Here is a 21,115-nt window from a genome sequence, read left to right as displayed (position 1 = left end):
TTAGTTTTTAACTGCAAGAGAATAAATCTCCCCGGCCAAGTACAATAGCCCTATTCTGCCTAATAACTTGTTTGCGGTGATTTGGAGGTTCTCGGCAACACAAGTCAGGGACGCAACCATTTGTCTTGAGACAACAGACTTAAGGGATTAAAGTCACTTCATTTTTGAGGGTATCACCACCCTTATGATTTCACGTATCCTTAGCAATCAATGCCTTTTTTTTTTGATCTGTCTAGTTTTCTATGGACGCTAGGGTCAAGTATCAGTAGCAGTTTAGGTCAACAGTTGTCATGGTAATGGCTAAACATTGCAGCATTGTGTTTGTGTTGGCTCTTTGGAAGCCTGCGTAGGCTTTACTACAAGTTCAAAAACTACAGAAGAAACAAAATGTCATATTTTTGTTTCAATGTTGCCAGTTGTGGTGGTTGTCATCTCAGTGTTTCTCTCCGCTTGGAAATTGGAATATTTATGACAGAGTGCATGTCACAGGGAGTATGTTTATCACAGATAACTCTTTCAAGCCCTAATGATTGTGTCACTATCACTAAAACCAGGTAAATGATGGGGAATCTTAACCCCTGGTGCCGGTCATCGTAGTCAAACCAAGGAGCTGTCACCTCGACTTGTCAGGGACAAGCAAGCAATGTACGCCCACCCTGATTGTCCGCACAATGAATGCACTGCATTATGTCGGCTGAGTTATTGTTACACGTCAGTACCGTAAAATGCAAACGAGGGGACAAAAAACCTGAGGTGAACTCCATTCATTTCACACTCTGAAAGGGTCTAAACATCTTAGCGTTTGTCATACACGCATACTGTCGGCGTTCATTGATGGGTTTTTATGACTTTCATTTCGCATAATCACTGTGCAGGTTGTGGCAGCGTTTTTCCGTCGCACACACATGTATTAAACAGCATAATCACTGACAAATTTGATTGGTACTTTTCATTATCACACAGGACAAAAAAAATTTAAACATGAGATGGGCTTTATGAATTTTCATTATTCTCAATCAATGATGAAATTTCCGATATGATTTTGCCAACATTCATCAATTTCACATGATAAAGAAAAACGTGGCCACACTTCCTGTTTTGCAGGCAGATCTGATCCGTTTCACCTTCCTGTTTTTGATAAAAGTCTCACGGCTAGTCAAATGCACTGTCAATTATCCGTATGAGTCGTATGCTGCATATGACATGTATACTCTTGTTTGATGCGAGACCCCTGTGTCAAAATTTACATCCCCCTTTATGACGCTTCCACGGGTTTTGACTTCTGCCACCATAAGTATGCCTGGCAACAAAGAATGTTAAAAGCCAGTGGTCGCTTTTTTGCCGTCTCTGCGTTTCATATCCCTTTTTTGCAGATTTATGTCTTCTTATTGTGTGCAGTAAATTCTTCTCCCACAGTTGAGATAAAGAAGAAAGGATTTGGAGCGCCTAAGTACACATACTAGTCTTTGTACTCTCAGGATCTTTCGCATTTTTTCCACCTAGTTGGACAAAGTAATTGATTTATTTTTTGCTATCTCAGACAAATTCTCCAAAAAGAAAATTTGTCTACTAGCTGTCAAGCGGACCTCATTCCTTCTGTGTGTGGTCATCTTTTTGAGTCAAATGAATCTCAACATCACTGACATGTGTACATCTGTGAAACTGAAATTAGTGTGGGCTCACCCTGGTTGACTGCGCAGACTTTAAGGACGAGATGGCAGCGCCTTCTTAAAACATGCCATACATCAAAGGAAACTTGACAGTGTAAGCTTTTAGCGGTGCAATTCACTGCCACCTGTTCACAGTGGTAAGATCACCAGGTGTACGAAATGGGCACTAGGTGATTAGACTGTGTTAGCCACGACACGCTACTTCAGTATAATCCTCTGTAATACATAAGTAACCAAAAAAGTACTGCCACACATACAAGTAGAAGTCAGTACTATCAATGCATCCATTCACGGTATTCCTACATCTTTTGTCTCACAGTGTAAATTTTACGTCATTCCGGAGGTCAAGAAGGAATGCCTGGCATTTTCTGTTGAGTAAAGCAGTGGAGTGAAAAGCTTTCAATTTTTTCTGAAAAAAAAAAAACTGGGAGAAGTTTCATCTTTTCCAACCCTGCATGATTTCCAAAGTCACATTAAACTGCACCATAAAGAAAGTTGAAGCTCTTGGCTTGGCAAATCAACACAAAGTTAACTTTTGGTTCTCTTTTATAACCCATTATCAGTAAGTTTTGTCATATCTGCATGTACCTCCCTTTTGGGCGCTTTGTCAGTAAATAAAAATTTATCTTGAATTTGCTCTTTCAAAAATGTCAAAGTCTCAATTCTGAAAAATTCCCCAGTTCTATAAGGTTGATAACCATGTGTTGGTGTGTTTTCTTAGCTCCCCATTTATTCTTGAAACAATTGGAAAAAAGCAACAGAAACTTTGCAGCATCAATTTTTACTTCACTGTAACTGGAAGTTGTTAATGAATGTGTTCTTTGTTGTGGGCACGGAACGTGAAAGACCAGGGTACACATTTGAGCGTGTACACTGATATGGAATATTGATTGTACTTGGATTAATCAAAGTGTATATTGGAAGATTTCCGCTGTACTCTGCGGAATCTATATTTATTCTGAGATTCCCGTCATGACACAAGAAGTAACTACGGCAGTTGTTGTACATGCAAAGAATGCATTCTCAGATATACGCACAAAGGTACCCGCACAATATATTAAAAAAATTTCAGAGATAATATATAAACAAAGCACGATGTCTATGAAAAAAGGATGGCTTCTGCTATTTATATCAGCAAACAGGCGCCTCACTTCGTCTCATCTACACACCTTACTGCCAAGTCATGAAGATTGTGAGTGATGAATGCAGAGTTGGGTGTTTGACCCGTCAATAAATTCCTGAAGCTCGAATTCTTCGACTCAATTTGGGTGTACAACCACATGTGGTTTTAGAGCCACTGACTCTATTAATTGCGTCGGGGAGTTTTTGTAGTGGCGCTCCATATTATGGCAGTCACCAATGGGAGTGCCCTCTCCCAACAGAAGGAATTCGCTGTCTACCTGTGCTGTATGCAGAGAGATTGGTTGATGCGTATTTGAAGATGTTAGTCAGAAACCCGATATTAAGCCAGACTATTGGATTTCCTCCATACTCTGATCACTAGGGACACACTTAATCATTGAATGTAGCCATTCGCCGGCGACGGGAGTAATTCACACACTTGGAAAATGCACAAAGCAGAATAGAAAAGAAACCCCTTTCCACCACTCTTACAAATTTTTCAAACTTTTGACTAGTTATAAAAGGGCAATGGTAAAGTTCACACGGAACACAGTTCTGAACGTACAAAGGAACGTTCTGTGTTGTTTGACATGGTGATCAGTTCCTGTTTGTTTTGTTTTTTAATAACTTTACTTGACCACTCAATAATAGAATTGTGCATGGGTCCAAATGTGAACAACAGAGCAATGCTGGTGTATTACTAATATCACCACAGTCCACCTGTGTTAGCCTTTCGTCATATATAACACATGCTGTGTGTTTGGTTTATAAACTCAAATGTCTGACTTTGTTTTTTCTTCAAACTAATTACAGGATCAGCCGGAAAAGTCTCCAGGAGAAAAAGGTAATTCCGTTTTATTGATATGATTTGCAAATTGGCAATTTTCACAGATATTTCTTGAGCCACTGTACAGAAATATGTGTGACAATTTCATTATATTTTTTCCCATGTGCAATGGTAATTGGGATTTTCAGGCAACAACTATATCCACATGATCTCTTTTGAAATAATACAATTATATCATGTACAATGTGCAGTCACATTGTATTTTTCACCTAATCCTAGGAAAAGCACACAAGGTATTTGACCACCAGGACAAGTTACATGTGGTTTTTGTGGATGTTTGTGTACATTTACAAGCACAGTACATTGCAAACATTCAGAAAAATTAGCAGAACAAGGTAGCTTACTAATATTTCATCCCAGCTATAACCCTGAATTTAAGACAATTGACTATGAAACTGTATCCTTCTGGTTCATTGTCCATAATGCATACTTTGAACGTGTCTTTGCCTAACTTGTGGTCAAAGCAAACATCAAAATTGAAGACTGTGACCATCATGCATGAGGGAAATGTCACTGGTTGAGGAGACCCACAAACAGCTCAACACACTCCACAAATGTACTGCCAGGATTAGTTTCCAAACATGACTGTAGGTTTTGTCCTTCATAAGGGAAAGGGTAAGTGTGGGTCGTCACCAGTGTCACATCAGTCAAGAGATTGGTACAACCTGACACAAACACTCAGGGTTTTATTCAAACTGTTTTCTGAACAAGTACAGGTATTCACCCTTAGCTTTATAAAAAAGCATATAAACATTGACAAGTTTACATCAAGAAAAAAACACAAAACTAAAGCTTATTTCCCACGTTCTTATATATGTTATATGTTCAAGCACACGGTCAAGTTTATGAATTTTGCTAACTGTTGTTCCATTGATGTTGACCCTTACCCGACACAGTGGATTCATTCATGAACAAAACAAATAAATGTTGATATCACAACATGTATATCACGTGTATAATTCATAAAATCATGGCACAACAACCAACAGTAACCACTTCAAAGTAACTGATGTCTCCTATCATGCAGGCCAACAACAATGATGGCTATTGTACATTTCCTGTTTGTTGAATGTCAAGTGTAATCTAAAGCCGCAGCCACTCCAAATCCTTCTTATAATGTACTTCTGACGTACACACACATCTTTCACGACAGAAATGAATTTTCCACCTTTTCACGGTGTTTTATTGGCTGCCTCCAAGAATTTCTATGAATTTTCAATTAACTTTCAAGGACCCGAAATATTTTGTAGTCTTACATTAGGGCACACCACGCACGCCTTTTAATTAAACTTCCCAGGCAGACAAGGTATTTTGCGTGGTCCTGTCCCCCACCCTCCCTGCTCCTGTCAAGTAGGCCTACCCATTACAGTAAACACACAGGTCAGGTAAAATATGTAGAATGTCATGGTAAAGGGTTTTCTGGAGAATATTATTTTCAAATAAACTGACCTGTGCTGACTTCAAGTTTGTGACTTGTCAGACCAGTGAGGTATGTGTACTACATGCCAGAATGATGGTGAATTTAACCCTTTGAGAGCTGTAATTTTTCCCACCAAAATTCTAGAGTAACATTTTACTTATTTTTAAAATTTTGGACCAAACTGACATTGCTCTTCATTGACTACAATTTTTGAACAAAATTTTGAAAAAAAATGCAAATAACTGTCTGGATCTGAAATAAAAAGTTGTCTGGGTTATATTTTAAACAGTCAACAAAAATTGACTGTTTAACTCAAAGGGTTAACTGATATGATCATTCCAATTTAACACAGCAAGTTTCTTTTTCACTCCTTTGAGCATAGACCATTGCAGCAAGCCTTGTTCTGGTTCAAAGGATGCATTATCAAGTATTTTTTTTCAAATGTGCTAAATAAATCTATGAAAATTATTCATTATACCTTGTCACCAGAATGTGCACACATTCATTCCCTTTTTCTTGAATGTGTTGTACGTTTGATGTAACACATAGAAAAATCTGTAGAGATGCAATAATTACAGTATATATGGGGGAAAGCCCAAGAACCTAGTGACCTAATACTGTGATGTGTAGGAGAATTTCCATAGAATTCGCATCAAATCCAGATATCTGAGTATAAAACTGAACTTGGAAAGAAAAGTAGTGTTACGATCATCAACACTAAACATGCATATATGTTGGGGAAATTGTAAATAAATAGCCAGTACTTCATGTGAGGTTATTCCCCTCTTTTGATGGTAAAACGAATACTTTTTGAAATACAACCCAATATTTCAACAAGGCGTGGTGGAAAATATTGTCACCATAAACGTATTTCCGTAGGTTGGAATTTCCCCATGATATATGATAACCACACACCAGGTCTGTCAATACACATTACCTGTAGTGTTCATAACTCCAAAGAATTTTTTTACTCATATAACTAACTTCAGAGCATACACACGGCATTTAAAGAACTTTCATATTATTTCCATAATGATCCCCCCTCCACGTCATCTTTCATTCAAAATGTTTCATTTTTCTTGATGATAACATATCTTTTATAAAGAGCTAGTATGAATTTTTACACCACACACACAGCAACAAACCACACTGCCACACTCTGAATTCAAAAACGTTTAAGATAAACAGTGTAAAAAAACCCACCAAATCTGCTCTTTTACTTGATCTGAAATAAAAGACTATTCACGTGTAACAATTAATAAAATACCAGCAGAAGGCAGAAAAGCTCAGGAGGAATTTGAAGTCCTTTCAGATTACATATCTGACATTTAAACAACAGATGTTGCAAATATTGGTATAGAATAAAACTGATATAATCTGCAAATATACTCAAAAAAGTCATACAATATATTATGTTTCACATCTTCATCTGACGTTGACGTTTTAAAAGTCTCATTTCAGTGTGCTGTTTTGGGGAAATGTAAAAGCTCCTATTGTGTAAACTTCCACTTTCACCATTTTGAAGCTGAATAAAAATGTTTTTTGTTCTTTTGGCATAACAACAGTATCAACAAAGCAACTGCAGACAGCAAGCAGCCATGTGTTTCTGCCTTCAAATTATTATTAAAGTCTTAAAGTTTTTCTCAGAATTTCCTCAAAGAAACTATAACCACTCCCTTTTGAAATCGCGAATTAAATTCAGAAGTCACCATGCAAAATTTGGTACTACAGAAACAATTTTAACTAATGTTTAGCTACTCGTAAAATTCAAAATGGCTGCTGTCGCTATGTTACCTCTTTGGAAAAAAAGTAAAATGTTTGATTTTCATGAAAATAATCAGTGAAAACTTTATTTACTCCATAAGCTTCAAAAGGAGCCTTTCAAGTGGTAGACCAAAAATCTATTGTGAAAGTTTTATAGTCTGAATATCTTCCTCACGGTACACTGGACCTTAACAAGAATCATGTTTTCAAGGGCTAAAGATATGCTTGTATGTTAATTATTCAGTAAATTTTCCACCACAAAAGAAATACAACTCTCTTTTTATTATAACTATATCATAATCATAATTTACAGTATTGACAATTGAAAATAATTTACAATTCACAATTTTTATTGCAATTGTAAATTTTAATAATAGATGCAATTTTTACAACTTCTTCCATTTTTGTAATTTTTAAATGTAAATCACATTTTTACAACGTAGAGGGTGAAGTATACCTGTATTGTAGACAATTTACTTAGGTACAGTGCTCTATATCTATGGGTTTGTAAATGAGGATTTCAAAGTAAATAGATACACTGTTTATGTAAGTGGATACAGTGTTCTATTTTTCCTGTTCCTTTTTTGTGCGTTTTTTTTCTTTTGTCTAAATGGATACGAGATGATATATGTATGTTTGAGGTATTTTGGATGATTCCATGCAAACATTAGAGTAAGCCAACAAACAAAGACTCCAAATGGGAGATCTAGAGTGAGGTATGATACTCTGATGTGTTTACCCAGTGCCATCACTGCAGCTAGTGATGCATTTTATGTAAATGGCAAAGCTTTTATAAGAGAGAGTGTACTTTGTGCAAATAGACCTCTGAGGGCTTGTGTAATATTGCAAGTGCTAGCTACTTAACCCCATAAAGACTCTACAAATTTTGATAGTCCTCAGGGGCATTTAAAAATATGATATGCAGCTTTCAAAAATTGAACAAGCATTTTCAAGATATTATTCTATCTCTTTAATTTTTTATCTCGCTCCACTGGGAGTTCTGTTTTGCCGTACTTTTGAAAGTGGGCTGGCCCAGCAGAATTTAGATAAAACATCTAATCGTTTTTTCTGAAAACATATTTGTCATTTTTTTCCCTACTGCCTACCCCAGATATCAAGTAATGGAAGTTCAGTGGAGGAGAGTGGAACCGTCACAAGTGACGGAAAAAAGAACACCAAGGAAGGTCATAATGGGGAACTCTCATCTGTCAGCAGATTTGAGGTGAGGACTGTAGAGGGCGCTGATGCAGATTCCATTTTCAACTAGAACATGTACATTTTACCCTTCCATGCCAAAAGGCAAAGAGATTACACGGATGATTATCTGTGTAGCTGTTTTTAATATAGATAACTCTTCTAAAGGAAATTACAGTAGCAGTAGAGTTTAGAGGATTAAAATCCTTGATGAACCAATCAGATAATGGATGATGGGTCTGTCTTTCAAAAACATGAACAAATATGAGCATGGATGATCACTGCACCAGTAAATGTTTTTAAATTCTCAAATGATAAGTGATTTGATTCACTCACTACTGGGAGACCATTTTATTGCATGTTCATAATCGTTTGTTGCATCTACACTTAATATATGTTGGTACATAATGATATATACAAACTAGATATGAACAGATAGGTCGGTATTATGAGAAATGATCAGAGATTTATTGGAGTCGCATACAGCATAATGGCTTTTTTCTAATTCAGAATTTATAATTACATGCCTTTTTTTCCTTGAGGTTTCACAAAACACTATTCCATCATTTTGAACATTTCAACCGGATGCTTTGAAAGAGATAACCATTGTGCACTTACAATATCTGAGTCACTGAACTGCACCTCATCAAACCGTGGAAAACATGCCTTGAATTTTCAAAGTCAGTTTTTCCAGCACAATTAACATGTTATTGAGCTGTAATGGGAGTAAGAACAAGCTTTTATTGGCTCCAATAGTGATAGTCATCTGTGCAAAGACAATCTTCTTAGAAAAGATGGTGTGATGAGTATTCTTGATTTCTCCCAACATCATTTGCAAATGAGCAGCAGTGCTGTAGTCATCGTCCCATAGATCTCAAAATGTCCATACAGATATTACTATTCTAATAATTGGAAGATATTTTTGACATGTTTCTTTCAAATGCCAGTCACAAACTGTGAGCTCTTCATTATTGTGGATGAAATATTCTTTTAATTAAATCACAATCATTAAATCAATATTAAATCATGGTGATCTCATCATAACATTGGTGGCATATGATTTGCTAGTAGTATATGGTTCATCTTTGCCCTGTATCGATGAAAAAGACTCTTCATACTCAGAGAGTGCAGACAATCCCAGCATCTGCAGTTCCTGTATAGAATGCATTGGGTATAGCCACTGCTTTGCAAAGTGCCAGAGACTGTATATTTTGGCACAATCTCAGTTGATGGAAATGTTCATGGCTATGGCACACATTGGGCATAAAAACCTATCTCTTAGGGTAGTATGTGCCTAGAAAGTGAAAATCTTAAAACTTTTTCTCAAAATTTCCTCAATGAAAATTTCAAACATTCTCTCCCCACATCAAGAATAAAAATCAAGGGCCACAATGCAAAGTTTGGCACTAGAGAAACAAATTACCTAATATACACTTATATTTGAAATCCAAAATGGCTGCCATCCCAGTGTCAACTGTATAGGGATAAATTAAATTTTGACTTTTGGAAAGCTAAGACTGAAATTTCTTACTCAAAGAGCTTTAAAATGAGCCCCCACAAGTGGTAGAACAGAAAAGAATTGTAAAAATGTGAGTCGAAATATCTGTCCCTCAGGTGCATTCTACACTAAGCCAAAATTGAGCTGGAATCAAGACTAGATGATTGGCATAAATAGTGTGTTCTGTTAGCACGTACTTGTGCATATAGATAAAGTACAGTGACCTTTCATACAGTAGAAGTGAAAGATTTATGTTCGTCACACTTAAGCAACCGTTGTATTTTCATTGTAAAGAAGAGGGATTGATCGCACAGGACAGAATGGTGTTTTAGAAGGTTACTGTGTCGATAATTCAGCTGACTCAAGTTTTGGTGTTGTGAAAAGAAAATGACGGAAGATCTGTGGTAGGAGTTGAGATCATTGTTCTTGGATCAGCTGCAGTCAATTTACACAAGTTTGATGGATTAGAAGGAAGCAGAGATTGGTTTTGCTAGATATTGGTTCCTTTTCCTTCATTGGAATCATAGAAGCCAGTAGAATTGATACAATGTACACAGAGCATTGTCTTCTATCAGCTGAGACAAATCATGCATTTCCAGTCTTGGTGAGTCTCTGAAAAAATATCATACGTGCCAATATCGCACACTGCAAACATGATAAACACATGTGACCTGATAAAACATGTGATGCCATTCCTCCAGAAAAGATAAAATATATAGCCTGTCTCTGTCTACTTTGTATGTGAAATGGAGAGTAAAAGCAATGAAAGAACAGCCAACACATATGGTTTCCATAGATACCACTGCAGTTTTACTGTGGTACCAGCATACTTTGTAAGCAGAACTTTGAATTTTTCTTCTCTAAAAGATTCCATCTACAATCTTGTATTTCCATCACATTTAGTGACAGCCACAATGTATTTTCATGGTTTCAAACCCATAAATTCAGACCTTAGCTATTCACAATAACTATCCAATTCTAAATTTATGTCAAATTCTAAATCTGCAAAAGCTGGGAGTTACTAGCCTATTCATAATGGATCTTGTCACTCAATTTGCCTCCAAAAATTCAACAAACGGCGCTTTGTTTACAAACTGCCCCTTTTCACAAACAGAGAGAAAAAGAAATTCACCCATAAGAGCTAGTACAATGTTTAAAACTAACAATATCATGGCAGGGCTTGTACAGTATTTCTGTAAGTCAGAGTGCCATCCAACTAACATCAATAAGAAATTCTTAAGAGTCAATTTTGTATTTCTTTTAGTCAAGTAGATATCAATGCATGTAAATGTAATATTTCTAGACTTAGACAAAATTTTCTTATATTTAAACATGCTATCTAGCATTGAATTACATGTTGAAGCAAAAATTAGATTGTTAGTTTTTTGTTAGTGTCTTCCTTTCATGTGGATAATAATTCAACAAATTACTTTGGCTTATTTATACCTGCCATATGTTTCTCCACTGTAAATTTTGCAAGCATATCCATTAATTCCCGGATGATAAAATCGCTTATGATGAATTTGATTAAATCCATATTTGTCACAAGATCAACATGGCTGATAGCTGGCGCCAGGCACAGGATAATTTTCAAGTGACATTCTGCGAAAAAGAGACAACTAGTGGAAAATTATGGCAGTTATTGAGATTGTTGATTATTTTGAACTGATGATGGTTTTGTAATCCTATGAAAAATCCAATGTGTCAAGTGATTTGTAAAAGTGCTATTGAGGGACTTGAGTATCTATATCTTGTTCTTATAGACTCACATTTTTTATGATCTACAAAACTAGCTTCTACAGGGAGGGAGTACTGTGGTTATTTTTGTTATCATAAGAAATTATCAGTTCAGTTTGTGGGTAAAACTTTCAGTTGTCAAAAATAGTACATATGTCTTGCAAATCAAAGTTTCAAGGAACAGTGTAAATTGTCATCATTCTTATGGTAAATTGTCATCATTCTTATGAACTGACGACTTAAGCTGTTGTGTACCAATTTTAATTGTGAAACTGCCTTATGTACGCATCCTACAAGTTACCACAGTCAGGTCACCTGAAATCAAGAAATTCACATTTTGAACAAATGGTGTGAATGGGTTGTTCACTTCACTGTAGTTTTGTGACAAAGCTGTTTCCATGTCCCGACTCAGTTTGTGAGTGTCCTCACTCATGGTATTCATTTCATACAAGTGAAGCAAGATCATCAACGACACCCCTTCACATAGTTAATAGAGCTTGTCAAAATCATTCCATTTCTAAGTACATAACCTATTGCTCAGTTTGGGTTCCCAATCGCTTCATACCTTGCCGGTAGGTGGCGCTATACCGAATTCTGCAATCAGTTGCGGTAGCTTGTGCAGTATGCCTCGTACTTGGGTGACGATAATCGGTCGTCTTGTGCGATAACTTAGCTTAGCTATGTGCTTTACGGTATCAGCGACGGTAAATCCGACGTCATTACATTGCTGATAGATATGTAACGCTCACAACAAGCTCAGCTGTTTCCATGTTCCCGACTCAATTTGTGAGTGTCGCGATCGCAACATGAATCGTGGTGTACGGTACACATGAAACATGAAGCATGAAGCATGTATATTCGTAGTTGAAGGCAATATTTCCAAGCATATTTTGGACTTACGTGTGAGGTATACTCCTCCTCTATCACTTTCCCTCAAAAAGCGTAGTTTCAGTTTTTAAACGCATGCTTATAGTTCCCACGGTTACTTTTCCAGTAACTTTGTACACAGAGTAGGATTCTAGGAGTAGGAAGTCTGTTCGTTGGTTTTCCTACGGCGGAAATGGTTTTCTGACTTTCACCAATAGAGGGCGTATCAGAGCCCCCAAACTCCTTGTTTTGCATTGTTGGAAAGAGGACATAGCATAGGCATATCATCTGATGCATCCAAGTAATTCTCCGCCCATGACGTCACAAGAAGAGGTATTTTAGAGCGCATCAGTAACACTAGATCATGCTGACATTGATTTTGAACAAATTTTAGGGATCGAAAGTAATTTACTGTGATTTTTTTGATGTTGCAGAATTTCCAGCGGGTGAGGTCAAACCGTCAGAATAGGTTGCAAGGTGAGTTGATGCAAAGGTCATTCTCCTGAGTATTTTGGCATTTTATTTGTGATCAGTACCATCCTTAGTGACTTTCTCAATACTTTGATCTGCCTTACAGCTATTTTCATTTAAATTCAATGTAAATCACGGACGATAGCATGATGCAGATTTGTTGTCATCCAGGCCAGCAAACTCACTTGTTTACTAACATTGGGCCCTGTGATTGGTCAGTCAAATCTGTGGTAGTCTTCTAGATATCATCCATTGGCAACCAACTTCACGATCACAGATTTTGAAAGACATCAAGAATGAATGAATTCTCATTTGTGCTCGCATAAATATATATAAATTTGTCATGATTTGAACTTCACACCAAAAAAGAACTATTGAAAATTGCAATAATTGTCAGGTTCCTTATGACTGAGAAAAAGTAAATGTTGTTGTTCTGTAGCTCATCACAAATATAAAAGGAAATGGACTATTTTCTAATAGAACTTGTGTTTTCTGTTAACTTTGCCCTTACAGCTGCAAGATTGAGAAAGAAGAAGAGGACATCTTCGGAAATTGGCGCGTCCACCGGTAGTGATGCCAATAATGGGATGGAAGCTGGGACCAGTACAGACGCTGCATCTGGCAGTGTAGTGTCAGAGAGTGTGTGTCCTATCTGCTGTGAGAAGATCAGTGGTACTCCAGAACAAATCAACAATCATGCTGAAGCTTGTATTAGAAAGGTGATTGAAGGTTCACACATCTTTGAATATTGTCAAAAATTTCAGTGGTATGAAGATCTTCGTAAGTCTCAGGAAGTTCCCTATCTGGCAGATACACTTTTTTTTTCAGTAGAGTTAAAGTTTTTTGGAAGAAAGCACTTTTGGATGAGGTCAAGGCCAAATTTGAAGAAGGCAGTTGTTACAGAATGGTCTTTTAATACCATCCTGTAGGCCTTTTCTGCATTGTTTTGCATGTATCAAACGTGATGGGTCTCAAACATATTGGTAGAACTAGAGGGTTGATCACAATTATGGGTACAGCTGTGAGCAAAGCCATCTGTCCAAGGTTCATGATCACCAAATATTTTACCAAGACTGATTTCACCAGCCCTGTAATAGATGCCAAGGGAGGTGTATGATAAACGTAACTAAAGGAATCTGAGGACTACATGATGGGGGCCTTGGTAGTGGTCCTTAGACTCATAAAAAACCCTGCTGATAGCAGTTGTGTTTTTGACAAATATATGTTGTGTGAGAGAAAAAAATGCCCCAATGCTCTATCAAAGATCCTGTATTAAAAGTGCGTTCTTACAATAGCTTGGAAACTGATTCTTATACGATGACATGAAGAATGGACAAACTACAAAATTTTTTGTTGATTTTTTCTTCCTATAACCCCATTGACTTTTTTCTTTCCATAACAGCAAAGAAACTCACCTAGCAATGATGACAATGTATTTGAGGAGTATGAATGGGCTGGTCAGACTAGGGTCAGAGTCAGCACTATGTTGGAAGGAGGATATGCAGGTAATATGAAAAATACAAGCAGTGCTCTGTCAATAAACATGATTTGTTCTCAATAGGTGTGGTCAAGTGGAGCCAGAAGAAATTAATAGAATGTCATCTTTTAATTCTAATCTCTTCAATACAGCATTTTGAGGCAGCAAAATTTATGAAGGATGTGTTCTGTCAGTGTAATATGTGAATATACAATGCAAGCTTTTGATCTGTGTAGATGTAAGGTAACTTATGGTCTAAAACGTTGACAGGAAAGGAAAAGGTTTCCCGGCTGTGTAAGATTTTGTTCGTGTTAGAACCTGGCTTCTATTTTAACACTTTGAATTATTGTAGTTCTGATATGCAATAAAATACAAACCCTAACTGTGTGCATTTGTACTTTGCTTTGTCAGCATCTGGTTTCCAAGTACATAAGAGGAAAGGTGATGATGGTGACAGTGATGTTGATCTCAACGTAGATGGGGATGACAATGAAGTGTACGGACCTGTGCAGTACAGTGAACGTGATGTCATTCCGTGTACGTCGGAAGAACCCAAGGAAGAACGGGAAAGACGGGCATTGAGAGGAGCAGTTCTCAAGTAAGTTTAGAGAAGGTGCAATTTACACAAAGGTAGTTTTCATATTTTAAGAGGAGGTATTGTGGATACAAACAAACAAACAGGACGGTACCATTTTAATTCTTTTACAAAATGGATCAAGTTACAGCCCAGCTTGAAAAGGCCAGGGATCTGAATTATTTAGACATTTAGAAGATTATTCAATGTTTCTTTCTTTTGTTCACCTTTGACAGTGCAATCGTTACATAAATGTATTGTTTGGTTTTTGGATAAATCTGAACAGTTTGTGATCAAAACTGTTGTTTATATTTTCAAATCAGAATGCAATAAGATCTCTCATATTTTTTGTTTTGTTTTATAGAGCAGAGATGTCCTCTCCGGTTGGTTCTCCCTCAGTAGACCGAACAAGGTGGGAAAGTTCAGGTATGTGTTGTCATTTAATTTGTTGATAGAATTATTAGGGATGGGTGGGCCACTCTTCTGCAATTTAATAACCTGAAATGTTCATTCTTTCACATGTGACAAAATTTCTTTTGCTTGCATCTGTGTGTTTTTAGAGTTGTTGCATCTAATCTTTTATTTGAAGTATTGTGGGCTGAAAACCTTTGCAGGCAATCAGCCCTTCTTGAGAAATTGAAAAGAGATATACCGTTAGAAGGGAATGAGGATTGCAAGTGGACAATATGAACAAGCCAAAAACTTTAACTAAGGTTTTGATCAGTGGAAAATTATTGAAACTCTTTGAGATAAGCAAAAAAGGTCTTGTCTTTGAATTTCGTGAACTTCTCTCAAGTTGTTAGTGAGCAAATGATAAAGTATTAAGGTGCAACCTTGAAAATCTTTTGATATACTCAAATCATAATTCATTTTGAAAAAAAGAAAGATCTTTTCCCATAAGGCAGTGCTGTATTTGCATAAAATATTCATAAAATTTGCATTACAGAAGCATCTCACCTGTGATGTCAATTTTGTTGTCTAATTCATGATTTCATAGAATGTGACTAACATTCAGACAATGATCATCTTGATTAATCTGTAATAGTTGAATTTTTTTTACAATTTCTAGAACACAAAGGTATTGATGACAAATCAAAACATATTGCCAAGAAACAGAAAACAGACACCACAACCTGCGACAGGTACGTCATATTCTTTTCTCTCATTTCTTTGAAATGAAAAGATTTGTTTAACGCAAATTTTATTTGTAAAATGTATAAAATTCTGTATATCTTGATATATATTGTGAAGAATAGCACATTTTAATAATTTTATAGAGGACTGTAATGCATGAGTTTACAAAAATTTATAGAATTTCCAACGCCAGATCATAAACAATAGTCATGGAGCGACATTGTTAGTGACAGGCAGTGTGCCTGCAAAAGCTTTGGATCCCTGTGGCCATGCAATGGAATTTTCATTTAATTCATAGAAATTTGATTATACAGCAAAGTGCATATTTGAACTTGATTTCTGGAATAGAATGTAAATGTGTGACTGCAAAGGATAGAAAGGCATGTTGCTCTTTAGGCAAGTAATGTGAGATGATCTCTTGCAAGTGTTTCTTTCCATAGGAGTTGATGAAGTTGTTTTCTCTTTATTTCAGTGAGGCTGATTTGGAAGGACAGAATCCAACTGAAGTTATTGCTTCATTGAAATCTAGAATACATATGTTAGAAAGACACTCTAAACCAGATAAATTCAAATGTCTTATCTGCATGGTAAGTATAACTTGAATACGGTATATATAGCGCCCTCTGTAGCCAAAATATACATTGCTGTTGTTCAAATTGGTGAACATTTGTAGTTTGTGTCTGCCCAGGCAAGTTGTTTATGTTTGATAATGGAAACTGTAGTCATGGCAGCTTGCTGGAAAACCTTTTCTGATTGTTATTCAGTCTTTATAACTGATTTCTTCCTTGTATGTATATCCCTACAGGAAACGTATCACAACCCTGTTGTGTCTGTACAATGTTGGCATGTACATTGTGAAGAATGCTGGCTTAGAACTCTGGTAAGTGACATGCATTTCCATTCCTCATAGCCTCAAAATTAACTCTTGTATGGTGAAGACTATCGTCATGCAAAAGCCTACAAATAAGTTGAAACAGATGATTTCATTTCTTAGTTAAGATTCATATTACTGCCTTTTGAAGAGAGAAAAAAATAAAGATTTGCATTTAAGGTAGTATGCACCACGAAAATGAAAGACTTCAATTTTTCCTTCAACTTTCCTTAGAGAATCTTTCAACCATTCTCTTTCAAAGTCAAGAATAAAAATCAGGGGTCACCATGCAAATTGTAGTCCTAGAGAAACCAATTACCCCAAGATTTTTACTGATATTTGAAAGTCAAAATGGCTGCCATCCCTGTGTTAACTCTATGGAAAAAAAAGAAACTTTTCAATTTTTGAAAAAGTAAGCCAGTGAAAGTTTTTCTTTCTCCATGAGCTTCAAAATGAGCCCCCACAAGTGGTAGATCAGAAAAGAATTGTAAAACTGAGAGAATTGAATATCTGTCCCTGAGGCTCAATCTACTTTCATTAGTTCTAATAAAGCAAATGGAAGTTTAAACAGAGAAAATATCCTTTTCTTTTCAGGGTGCCAAGAAGCTGTGTCCACAGTGTAATATGATTACATCACCAACTGATCTCAGGAGAATATTTCTTTAGATGTTACAATTTATTTCATCTTAGTGTTGTCTTATTCCATCGGATTGACCCTCTGTCCCTCTACTCATAGAGGATATGATACAATTGTTCTAAAGTCCCATGAGCCAGCTCAACTTTTGAACAAGTGTCTTGAATATGTAATTTCAGAGTGTGACTTCTAATGCTATGGAAAGTCCTTAAATTTCAAATCTTTCCAGGGAAGTCCCCCCAAAAATGTGTAGTATTCTGTGAAAGTGCAGGAGATCAAGCTATTTGGAAGATTTTAACTCATTTGCCATATACAAACACTCCTCAGTAAATTCGTCCTCAGCCCACTTTCAAGCTATGTGCGTTATCAAATAGTGTTTCATCCCAGAAAATGTGAACCCAGAAAAAATCCTATTTTTCTAAACCATCCAAACAGTGTGATGGTTGCTAGGGCGGTTTAAAGATGTAATTTATACATGTCTAGGGAATGTCCTTTTTCCTTATTGAACTATGTTACTGGTTTACAATGGGAAGCATCCATTTGTCTGTAAATAATATATCAGATGTGTAAAATCTATAGGTATTTTCATCACCAGAATTTGTAACTCATTTAAAAAGAACACAGTACTGATATCTAGATTCAAAACACGCCCATTTCCTAGTTTTCATGTGATATAAATATCTTGAGTGATGTATTGTTGATATAGATGATTCAAAGAACGAAGTGTTCTTGTAGTCTGTATTATTTATGAAATTCAAAACTTTTTTTTCCTGCACTCTTAGACTATATTCTGTACAGAGGAAACTCATGTAGTTTGTGACCTTGTGTTTGAAAGTAAACACTGGTAATATAAAGTGTAGCCTAGCAGATATTGTGTACATTTTTTTTCTTCAAAGCATTTTATTGATCAATTATTGGCAAATGCAGTCCATTTCAGCTTTTCATAGCAAGCAGCCCCATGAATTTAATCATTTCTCATTAAAAAATCAAAATTTTGAGGCGATTACAAAGTAATGCCTTTTGTACAAAGCTTATATCCTATTTTGTCTGAAATGTAACAAATTCATGAAGTTATTTTATAAAGAATTTGTGAATATTGCAACCGAAAAGTAATAAAAATATCTTGTTTTAAGTATTTCCTAGTGTAGCAAGAGTACATTGGTTCCAGTTGACACATCAAAATATTACCCATGCATTTTCTAAGCCAGTTTGATGGCTGCAAAGTCACAAATGTTTTTGATTCATGAAAATTTTACTTATTATCTGTACAGGGATAGGGTTGACTCAATGAAATTTGTAATATTAATTATTCAAAGATTGAGAAATCTTAAACGTTTAAAGGACACACTGTTTTATGACATTTTTACACCCAACTATTGTTCTATTCCCACTGTCTACAATAAATATTTAAAAAAAAAAAGGAGTAATGTTGAAAGTTGATTTCTTTATCATCATTTAAACATGACTCCGTTCATTTTAAATGTGTTTTCACATTACACAAGGATAAAAATTCACATACAAAATCTTGACGTGAACAATTGTTCGTTTCCCCCATACAAAATGAACAATGCCAATATGTTTGAAGTTTGAAGGTCTTCACAATAGATATAGTTTTACATAGATTCAAGAACAAAAATCCAAGTCACACTGCATTTCAATATTTAAGTAGCATAAAAATGTACATATAGACTGCAGACAAAGATCTGCTTGACAAGTTATACTTTAAGTTATTTCAACTGTTTGGAAACCGGTTATATGGCTAACATAGTTATTTCTATGGCTAATTTACAATTTTGATCATGATTATTTTTCAATGAATATCATTTTTATATGAAAACTGGCTTTTCATTTGTTTTCCTTATGCACATTTTATGTAGAAATATTTTCAGAAGAAAATACAGTATTGTCACTCAAGATACTATGCATTTGGGTTTGGAAACCAACAGTTTGATAAGACCCACAGTAGTATGAATACAACTTACACCTTGTTCAGATTTCAACAGATGACTATCTTAGGTCTAGCCAGTGTGTTGGTATGAGCATACCACTAACCACATGTGAAATCTCAACCTGCCATGAAACATCTTTCCATGTATGGAGTAAAATTAATCACTTTGAGATCAATCTGAATGCACTACTTTAATCATTATATTTCTATTTGCTTGTCATATTTGATATTCTATGTTTTGTTGCAAAATATTTGAAAATTTTGCTGAACAATGACGGAAAGATGGCAATTCTGAACAGAATTCCGTGAAGAGGGTTGATTGTTACAGAGAGTTCAATAACACTGATAGATTATACCAGTGTATCAGCATGCAAGGTCATGTTTTGGTCACAAACTTTCTATTGAGATTTCACTGATTTCTTCCCAAACTTACAACTGTTGGTATAGGTGTTCACAATCTGATTAAAATCAGATTTAGAGTAGGGCGACCTCTATACTTACGCAGTATTCTCTTGCTGTCGCCTCTCACTAGTAGTGAGTGGTGACAGCAAGAAAATACCGCCATACTCTACATCTGATTTTAATCACATTGAGGTGTTCAGTACTGCACATGTCAATGGGCATGTGACCAGATCTGTTTGGTGTACAGAAGTTTTCAGTTTTGTAACAGTTCCATTTCTATTCATTCATTTATGTGATCACTGTTGTCATATTTTTATCTCTTGTTTTGCATTATTTTGATGAAGGCACATGCACACCCCTAGTAAACCCAAACCTGTGTATCGGTGTTGTCCTGTTGGTCAATCCCACTAACAATGGGGATAGACAGGGTTTTTAAGCGGCTTGTTACTGTAAGACATGTAGAACTGTAAGATGGGAGAAAAAGTTTATTTCTTGATTACATGTAAGTACAAAGAATTGTTGAAGCTCTTAGGTATTGGATTTGTACCTTGAAGCTTAGAGTAACTTATTTTGTAAATGTAGGTTGACATTATAGTTGGTTGATAATCAAAATAAATACTAGTATGACTTTTTTGTGGTTTGAATTGTGATGGGAGGGTTGGATGTAAATTTAAGGATTTCTTAAAACCAGAAAGGGGTTGTAAGAAAGGCTTATGATGCCAGTCTTTTCAACCAAACAAGAATATGCTTTATGCAAATCACTTCTACCTTTCTTCAAATTGCTTGAACTCAAAAATTACAAACTTTCCTCATCAGAGTTTTGTCATTCCAACATAGTACATTCTTCAATAAAATCAAGCAATAGCATTCTTTTATTTCCTGAGATCATTAATTCTTGTCTCTCAAATGATCAAATGTAAATAGTGATTTTTTTTTACATGTGTCTATTTCACATTATTGGTCCTTTTCTTCATGCTGTGTAAATTTCTATCTCCTGGCTGTTGTTTATTCATTTGCTGTGTTATTGATTAAAACAAGATTCAAATTGGTTCATGAAATTGAACTCAGAAGTCAATATCTTTTACCTGTCTTTGTGTGTAAGGTAATCTGTGTCTCAAAACTGCAGTACTTGAAACTTTCCTCAAATACACTCCTAACCATTCTCTTACCAAATCAGCATTCACCTTACCAGAAACGAACTACCAAACATTTACAAATATTTGAAATTCAAAACAGCCACCCTCCCTGTGTCAAGTGTTGAGGGATAAATTAACCCTTTTGAGCACCAAAGTCAATTTATGTCACCTTTACAAAATATACCCCAGTCAATTTTTTTCATGTTTTTGCCAAAATTTTAGTAAAAAAACTGTAGCCAATGAAATGTGATGTCCATTTGGTCCAAAATTATCTAAAAATTACATAAAAATTCGTAAAATTTTGCACTAAAATTTTGGTGGGAAAAAATTACAGCGCTCAAAGGGTTAA

General features: G+C 35.7%; 1 protein-coding gene across 2 annotated transcripts in view; it reads left to right on the top strand.

Moving 5' to 3' along the window:
* The window catches only part of LOC139138976 (E3 ubiquitin-protein ligase Rnf220-like), a 42,685-nt gene extending 22,427 nt beyond the window's left edge, over positions 1-20,258 (top strand). Inside the window, exons 3-13 of one of the 2 annotated variants that reach the window (XM_070707633.1) lie at positions 3,606-3,636; positions 7,935-8,045; positions 12,554-12,596; positions 13,104-13,309; positions 13,996-14,095; positions 14,479-14,665; positions 15,006-15,067; positions 15,711-15,783; positions 16,248-16,362; positions 16,581-16,655; positions 17,241-20,258. In XM_070707633.1, the coding sequence (XP_070563734.1) occupies positions 3,606-3,636; positions 7,935-8,045; positions 12,554-12,596; positions 13,104-13,309; positions 13,996-14,095; positions 14,479-14,665; positions 15,006-15,067; positions 15,711-15,783; positions 16,248-16,362; positions 16,581-16,655; positions 17,241-17,312 (1,075 nt within the window). In that variant the 3' untranslated portion in view covers positions 17,313-20,258. Of the gene's footprint in view, positions 1-3,605; positions 3,637-7,934; positions 8,046-12,553; positions 12,597-13,103; positions 13,310-13,992; positions 14,096-14,478; positions 14,666-15,005; positions 15,068-15,710; positions 15,784-16,247; positions 16,363-16,580; positions 16,656-17,240 lie in introns of both variants that reach the window. The other variant, XM_070707632.1, reaches the window with a different exon arrangement.
* The last annotated feature ends 857 nt before the right edge of the window (positions 20,259-21,115 follow it).

This window comes from Ptychodera flava, chromosome 8, assembly GCF_041260155.1.
Source record: "Ptychodera flava strain L36383 chromosome 8, AS_Pfla_20210202, whole genome shotgun sequence".
NCBI classification, from domain to species: domain Eukaryota; kingdom Metazoa; phylum Hemichordata; class Enteropneusta; family Ptychoderidae; genus Ptychodera; species Ptychodera flava.
This window is presented reverse-complemented; position numbering and strand designations above follow the sequence as displayed.